This window comes from Notothenia coriiceps, unplaced genomic scaffold (genome assembly GCF_000735185.1).
Source record: "Notothenia coriiceps isolate Sejong01 unplaced genomic scaffold, NC01 NC01_scaffold00030211, whole genome shotgun sequence".
Lineage (NCBI taxonomy): Eukaryota > Metazoa > Chordata > Actinopteri > Perciformes > Nototheniidae > Notothenia > Notothenia coriiceps.
This window is the reverse complement of record NW_011362912.1, coordinates 153,517-162,412: the sequence shown is the minus strand read 5'-3', so window position 1 is coordinate 162,412 and position 8,896 is coordinate 153,517. Positions and strand designations below refer to the sequence as shown.

The 8,896-nt window shown below is 41.2% G+C and overlaps 1 protein-coding gene across 1 annotated transcript in view; it reads left to right on the top strand.

Moving 5' to 3' along the window:
• Positions 1–8,896, top strand: part of ermp1 (endoplasmic reticulum metallopeptidase 1) — a 119,130-nt gene that overhangs the window by 99,600 nt on the left and 10,634 nt on the right. The window contains exons 11-12 of the mRNA XM_010787211.1: positions 1,130–1,218; positions 7,228–7,363. Coding sequence (XP_010785513.1) covers positions 1,130–1,218; positions 7,228–7,363 — 225 coding nt within the window. The remainder of the gene's footprint in view (positions 1–1,129; positions 1,219–7,227; positions 7,364–8,896) is intronic.

The window sequence follows — 8,896 nt, the reverse complement described above, 5'->3', positions numbered from 1 at the left end:
TGGGGCTGTTTTTCTGCAAAGGGACCAGGACGACTGATCCGTGTAAAGGAAAGAATGAATGGGGCCATGTATCGTGAGATTTTAAGTGACAACCTCCTTCCATCAGCAAGGGCATTGAAGATGAAACGTGGCTGGGTCTTTCAGCATGACAATGATCCCAAACACACCACCCGGGCAACGAAGGAGTGGCTTCGTAAGAAGCATTTCAAGGTCCTGGAGTGGCCTAGCCAGTCTCCAGATCTCAACCCCTTAGAAAATCTTTGGAGGGAGTTGAAAGCGCGACAGCCCCAAAACATCACTGCTCTAGAGGAGATCTGCATGGAGGAATGGGCCAAAATACCAGCAACAGTGTGTGAAAACCTTGTGAAGACTTACAGAAAACGTTTGACCTCTGTCATTGCCAACAAAGGGTATATAACAAAGTATTGAGATGAACTTTTGTTATTGACCAAATACTTATTTTCCACCATAATTTGCAAATAAATTCTTTAAAAAATCAGACAATGTGATTTTCTAATTTTGTTTTTCTCATTTTGTCTCTCGTAGTTGAAGTGTACCTAGGATGAAAATTACAGGCCTCTCATCTTTTTAAGTGGGAGAACTTGCACAATTGGTGGCTGACTAAATACTTTTTTTGCCCCACTGTATATGTACACATAACTATATATAAGCGCTTTGAGCACCAGGAAAAGCGCTTTATAAATGTAATGTATTATTATTATATATAAATATAAATATTTAATATATATAAAATAATGTATTATATTACATTATTGCCTCTGCGTTAGATTATTATGGGATAGGGTAATAACTTCATAATTAACTACGTCTGAAAGCAGAAGTCTAGAGCAAATAATTGCAAGTCTCTTCAGTGTGCAGTCATAGAATGAGATGCATTGTGGGACATGTAGTTTATGTGCAACGTGCTTCTGTAAAGCGGCATTCAACCACGTAATAAACATATTATATTCTTTGCAAGCTCTTGCGGGCCACATAAAATGAAGTCGAGGGCCGGATTTGGCCCCCGGGCCTTGAGTTTGACACCCTTGCCTTAGAGGAATGTGTGTTTTTAGTGTCGTATTTGTGAAGATCTGGTTACATTAAGTGCTCCTGACCTTTCACACTGAAGGTCATCTTGACCGTCCCCCAGCTGGTCTCCTCTCTGGACAGCAGGCTGAACTCCACAGGAGAGCTGGGAGACACTTCTGGAGCAGGGAGGTACCAGTTCTTCCTGGAAATACAATCAAAACACTTAAAGGATGAATATGGAATATGAAAATCAACATGAAGTCCATTTACAATTCAACAAAACAAAGTGCAGGGAAACACCGCATTCAGCTAAAAGCATGCTTTATGCATTACTGACTTGCTGAGGAACTTGACGGGCAGGAACCAGGGGTAACCGCAGAAGGGCCGGTCCTCTCGGCAGATGGTGCGGATGCTGTCGTTGATGTCGGGGATGTGAGGCGTGATGTGCTGGATGCCTGTGTAGTCAAAACTGTTGATCCACAGACCTGAGTCCCGGCTCTCCACCTGGCCCTGCAGGTTGTGGAAGGTCCGCGTCGTGTGCTGAGGGAGGGTGGAGGAAACAAAGGTTTCATGTACTTTGAAGGGGAGACACTACAGGTGAATATGGTCAAATGTTTACATTACTTAGTTTTAGAAATGTTGTATTTATATAGCCTAATGAGGAATTACCTAATGAATCTGCAGAAGCAAATAGGTAAACTCTATTAAAATAAACACCTCTGTATTTGTAATGCATTCCTTCCAGTAGTCTGAAAGCAGACATCTTTTGGCAGTAAAATAGCCGAACCTCTCACATTTGACCAGTGCATGAAACCAACATATTTCTGCCTGTCATGTCCCTCCTGAGTTCTCTGTGATTTACATCAGCAAGAGGTGGAATCAGAGCACTTCTATCCAATCAATATGTCTTGTAGAGAGATGTCATGGTGTGCCGTGTCCCAGTTACAAAAGAAACACGATGAATAGTAGCTTTGTATTTCACCTGCTGTCAACAAGAGATTTTAATCAGCCAAGCAGGAGCAGCACAGCAGGACAGCTAGTTGTGGCCAAAATAATTACCGAAAAAATACAATTGAATGTTACTTTTTAAATGGATTTCCACCCAGTGAATAGAAAATGAGTAATGTATGAGGGTTTTCAATATTCTTTCCTTAGCCAGTATTAGAATACATGTTTATGAATGAGTCTGAGGGCACATATTTGTGCTTCTGTGAGTGTGACGTGACTTCTAACCTGCAGGAAAACTCTTTTTGGCCTCGGGCTTTCTGGACTGGCCGAATAAGGAAAGAGGAAGCCACAGGACATCATCAGGAACGTGACGACGAAGATTGATGCCAGACCAGCCAGGATCCACTTAGTGCTCCGTGCCAAGTAGATGAAATGCAGCTGAGACACACAGGGAAACATAAGAGGTTATGGTGGATTATTCATTTAAAAAGATTAGTTTCAGACAATAATCCAAGCCACCATATGCTAGAATTACATAACATTTTACTGCCACTGAGTCGAGAGGGGTCTGCCTGCAGGCCTCCACTCTCAGGACAGTTCTGGTGCAGGCTCCACTTTCAGGACTCCTCCACTCTCACGGAGGTGATGGGTCCGCTCACCATGCACTTTGGGTCGGCCTTGGTTAAGCCTTTTTGACCCCCCCCAGCCTGGTTCTCGTAAAAGTTGATTTAGCCATTTGTCGCTTAAATGACACCATGGAGGAATGTAACGGGGGTTGACAGGGGACTCTGCCCGCCTCACGAGTGCCTTTTTTTCACTTTTCCCCGGTTTTATTTAGGGTGTGCTGAGTTGGGGTGGGGGACTTCCCCCACTCTGCATGTCTCTTCCTTCCTGGGCCGGCCGATATGAAGCGTGACCAAGACGCACCGTCAGACTCAGGGGTCCCATCACGGGTCCCGCAGCGGGGTGGAGGTTCCCGGCTGGAACCTCCCCACGTCCGCCGCGGTGCACCCAGCAAACACGGTTGTTTCTCGAACCCTCCACTGTTGTCTAGAGCAGTGGTTCTCAACTGGTGGGTCGCGACCCACTGACCCGTTTCGAGTGGGTCGCGGATGTGTGAGTGAAGAACAAAAAAAAAAAAGGAATTTTTTTTTTTTGGGGGAAAAAGTCAAACTTTTATTTTGAAGGACCGATTTTCTAACGCTATGCATGCAGTCGGCGTTGAACTGGAAGTGCCGGAGACCATAAACGGTTTTGAAAACTTCTGTCACGTAGTGATCATCTTCTCAATAAAATATCTTTGCTGATGTTTTTTCGAGTCTTCTGGCCAATCAGAATCAAGATTGTTGCCGGAAGTCCCCATCGAGAATAACTTTGCGGTAGAACTCTTCTTTATACATCCATGGGTACAGCTTCATATACAAATGAACATATAATGAAATATGACCCCCGGTTTGATGATTGACAGGTCCTATTCGCAGATGGGGAGCATCTACCCTTACCCCAATTTAAAGTAAAGTTCAAAAGACTATTCCTCTTTACTCTTCGCGTCGCAGCAGATGTCAGAACAAAGTGGAAAAACAACATGGCATAAATAATTATTAATATGTACGGTATAGTTATTTTATTTCTTCTCAAGAGGTGTACCAGAATGCATAGTTTTATGTTAGTATTTCTAAAAAATCTCCTGGGGGGAATCCCTCAGACCCCCCTGCGTGGGGTTGGATTTTCGCATGTTGTGCTTTTTTATATAATTCAAGCCTTTGATTCCATCACTCTTAAACTTTTTAAAGCATACTTTAGTTCTGTGGAGGGATATATGCACTGTACTTACTTCAATTTGTAATTAATATTGTAGCTGAAAAGCGTAATATATTACAGCAACGTTTTTTTGTGGAGATAGATTTGAGTGCTTCACAATATTGGNCCCAGGACGGACAGACGTGCAATAGATGCCGTGTGTAAATTGAAAAGATAATACAATACACACATGCATTTCCAAACATTTGGACTACCTATGTTGCAAATGTATTATCTTTTCAATTTACACACGGCATCTATTGCACGTCTGTCCGTCCTGGGAGAGGGATCCCTCCTCTGTTGCTCTCCCTGAGGTTTCTCCCATTTTTCCCTTTAAACTGTGGGTTTTCTCTGGAAGTCTTTCCTTGTACGATGTGAGGGTCTAAGGACAGAGGGTGTCGTATTGTCATACTGATATTCTGTACAAACTGTGAAGTCCACTGAGACAAATGTAACATTTGTGATATTGGGCTATATAAATAAACATTGATTGATTGATTGATGTGTTTCTTCGACTGTTATATTTGTTTAAAGAGGGTTATCTTTGTAAACTAATGGAAAAAGACACACACACACACACACACACACACACACACATACACATACACATACACATACACATACACACACACAATGGTATGTGGACACAGTTTGCTTCTGTCTGAAGCACATAACTAACATTCCTCTACAGTTTAAGACCTCTTGCACAAATGGAAAACATGTTCTCGTAAAAGAAGTTGTGAAGGTCAGACAACACTGTCACCGGAAACTACTCAGACCAAAAATTATGATCTCGCCATGGAGTGGCGAGATCCAACTGAGGGCTGAGGGCGCTGCTGATCACTCCATCAGTCAGCGAGATTCAGCTATCATAGTGCTTCAAAATTAAATAAGGATAAACATAATTTGGATTTGAACTTATCCTTCTCGTTTACATTTTTTTTTACTTTGAGCTACTGTTTTCATCAACAAGCCCGGGACCCCGACACTGCATCTTAACCCCTCCATAAACACTATGCATTACAATAATGAACATCATGTGAGGAAATCTTTTTCATTTTTAATGCTGGGAATCCCGCACGTCACTTTGTATACTTCTGCATACTACTTCTACCTCTTTTAAGATCTGCACAGCTCATTTCTCTATATATTTATTTACGTAGTAATTTATGTCTAAATAGTGTTTAGAAAAGTCTTTATAATTGTTCTACATTTACTATTGAATTAATCTGACTGTGTCTATGCATGCACCTAACACACCAAAGCAAATTCCTTGTATGTGTAAACATACTGTTGAATAAACCTGTTTCTAAAACCTAAACCTAAAAAACATAAAAAGGAGAAAAGTGGTTTCGTTTAAAATGTTGAACTAAGATTTATGGAACTCCTCCTAAATTCCCCCAAGAAATATTTGAAGCGTCATGAGATCAATAAATGTCAGGGTTTGAGTTTTTATGTGTCTAGTTTTGGGGTTATTATTCTGTCATCCCTGTCGTTAGTTTCCCTGGTGTGTCTAATTGTCTGATTGTGTTCATCTGTTGCCCTTGTGTCTCTCCTCCCCTGCCCGGCTGTTTCTCGTCTCGTGATTACCCCTCCCTGTATTTAGTCTTGTGTTCGGTGTTGGTTTATTATTTGTCGTTCATGTCTCCCTTCATGTTGGTCAAAGTCCCTTTTTGTTTGGATGCTACCTCGGGCCTTGTACCTGTTCATGGATTCTTGTTTTTTCAGCTTTTGTGAATAAAGCTCGCCTTTTGTTCCATTTTGAAACCTGCTTCCCTCCTCATTCTGCTTTTGGGTCCTATTTTTTCCCAACCCTGACACTATAGGAGCATCAGTTATTAGTTATCAAGTATACATCATGTGTCTAAAACAAAGCATCAGAGCGTCACCTCTCGGGTCTTCATCTGGCGAAATATGAATTTGACAGCTACAGTCGCTTTATAGAGAATCTTTTTCAAGCTGGATTGATGAAAATAGTGGCTTTTTAATGAAGGACGATCACAGTTATGAATAGCAGAGTAAATGTTAATTAAATGCTAACATTGATTCACAGTGGATTTACAAAGAATAAACTAGCCAACAATCTTTAGCCAAATGGCCAGTTTTTCTGTTTGTCACGTTTTGTACATAAGTAAAGTATAGGATCATGTTCTTGGTTACTTTCCAACACTGTCAAAAGGAAATAAAATATCAGGTTGGCCAAAGATCTCTGGAACTTTTCAGCATGATTTCCAGGAGATGGGTAGTTGGCTAGTTATTTGTGTTCTGATAAACACGCCCTATACTGTCCCCCCCCCCCAAAACAAGAGTAGACGTGATATTATATGAGCGTCATTAAGATGGGGAAAACGACGTTCTCTTTATACATCCATGACGCAGTCGCGCAGAGCTACATCAATGTGGACGTGGTTAAATCTAAACTTTGAACAATTCTAAACACAAGCAGTTCCAGTAGTTTGGAGAGCCTTGCCTGTATTAGTCTGTTTTATGCTTGATCCCTGTCAGTCAATTTCATGCATGACTCTGCTGACCTGTACTTCTCTGATGTCAGCTGATTGGACGCATCAAAAGGTCCTATCACTTCACGGGTGCTTAGATGTTAGCGGTGAGAATCTCCGATTATTACATTTCTGCATCGACATTTCATTCATCGAGTGAGTGAGTGAGTACTAGTGTGTTACCTGTACAGGAGGTCTGGATGTGATGAGTGATCCGTTCTGACTGTAGGTGACCACAGTGAAGTCTGCGGGAAGCAGCAGTCTGAAAACAAAAAGAGCATGTGTTTTGATCTCCATTCATTTACAAATATTTTCTTTATTATAACCAGTGTTGGGACTAACGCGTTACAAACTAACGCGTTACTGTAACGCAACTACCTTTTGCGGTAACTAATAACGTTACTACTTACCTATTCCAATTCAGTAACACCGTTATAGTTACTGTGATTTAAATGGGTGCGTTACTGTGTTACATTATGTGATCGAACCGAACCGAATCTCTCTGCGGATGTAACTTACAGATGTAGCACTGCATTTCAGACTCCAGCTTACAGCTTCCTGCCTACGACCTGCCAAAGACCAGTATAGAGGAATGTTAAGCCCTCCCACTATTTTCCTAGAGGGCGTTGCCAGATTTTCAATTTCAGGTTTTAACCAGGAGATGGCACTTCATTCACAAATACAGAAAGACAAGTTTCATGGACTTTCAGTTGTGTTTTGAAGTTCTTGTGGGTACCGCACAGTATCTACCGTGTAGTTGTAAGGAGTGCCCCGGCGTCTAATGAGGCCCAGGGTCTTGGGGGGGTATTAGGTTATTATAAAAATAACGTCTAGATGTACTTAGTGTGTTTGCTGGATAAAACCGGCTAAGTTTTGCACACTTAAAGCGAGCTTTCCACTGTTCAAACGGGTAGTGACTTGTATCCTGTCTGTGTCGACGTTTGTATTGTAGACTCTCCATTGGTTGTTATTATGTGAACACGCCCTACGAACCCGCTACACTCCCTCACACCTCGGCCTGTGCCGGAAAAATCTCGTGCCCGCACAGCGGACCGGTCGTCCTCTCCACACACGTGGTCAGACGGAACGTAAGGATACTAAGTACAGGCCGTACTGTGAGGTGACGACGGTGTCGACACAATAAAAATATCTTCTTTTGGAGGAAGTGAAGTACTTTCACAAAATTGGTGTGTGTGGAGCCATGTGGTGTACCTGCCCGACAATAGAAAGGGGTATTCCTTTGTTCAGCGACGGTTTAAATAAGGGCGGAATAATGTACCGGTGTAAGAGTTGTTCAGTCATTGCTGTGACTGAAAGGGTTATAAATTAAATTTACGAAATACGCTGAAATACTTTTACAAAACACAAAAATAACCCTAAATTTTGTTATCCAACATTAACTTAATAATTTTTTCCTATCAACAAACTAAATTTAACTGTACGTAGCGGGATTCTTTATATCTAGGCAACATATGGCAAAAAAGACATTTGTCAGAACTTACTTGCCGTTCGAGAGTCGGGGAACACATAAATGTGTTGAATTACCGGGTATTGGTGTCGAGAGAGGGAGGGGGGGACTAGAAAGAAAGAGTCGTCGATTTAACCGTGACAGTAACGTTCACTGGGAGTCAATCAACCTGAAAATACGAAGTTGACCGATTTTAAGCAATGACTATTTTTTTCCCGGCAGATGACATGGATTAATGGAATTATTGATCTTGGCGGTCTCGCCAAAACATAAATCCGGATTGGATTTGGACGAGTGTTAGGGCGGATACATCTTACGGTAAAAATTGTTGTGATCCCGAGCGATGCTATTGTGGTGAAAGTCCTTTTAAGTGCCTGGACCCTCTGAAATTATAAAGTAACCTTTTTTTTCCAATGTAACGTGTGTGTGTTGTGTGTAGTGTGTTTGAACTGGCATACCCACGAGAAGATCAGAATTTATTTGGAGTGATTAAATTACTTTGGTCAAGGTTATGCGTAATAAGAAGAAAAAAATAATAGAATAGTAAGAAATACTCCGCGTCTTATCAGAATTTTAGTCTAGAACCAAGAAAAATTTACTTTTAGACTGCCGTCCGTCCAATCGGAGACTAGTGGATACTAATTTACGGGGCGGTGTGGATTAGCGACCCGGTAAGTTCGGTGTCTCGGGAGGGAGATACTGTTTAGTTTGACATCCTGCCCACACTTTCGGGACTAACGAAAATTTATTACCAGCCTTACCCACTGGACACTTCGGAAGACTTAAATGGCACGCCTGTCCTGTCCGTGTAAAAGACTTTGATTTTACAAGTTAGTTATTTCATTGTAAGACGATAAGAATAAGAATTATTATAGAAGTATATTAGTTACTGTATTATTATTTAGTATGTCATAACACAGGCTTTTGCCCTCGTCCTCCCCTTCGTTTGTGTTTTTTATATGTTTTTAGTAATGACGTATAATTTCGTTTGCTAACATCTTGCCCTTTTCTATACTCGATTGTTTATTTCTTCACGATTACATTTGTAAATGTAACTCATTAATACTATAAATTTATATATTTCTTGATAAGTACATAATAACTTAATGTTCTAATATAAGTGAAAAAATCACGTACGATTTGTATAACTACA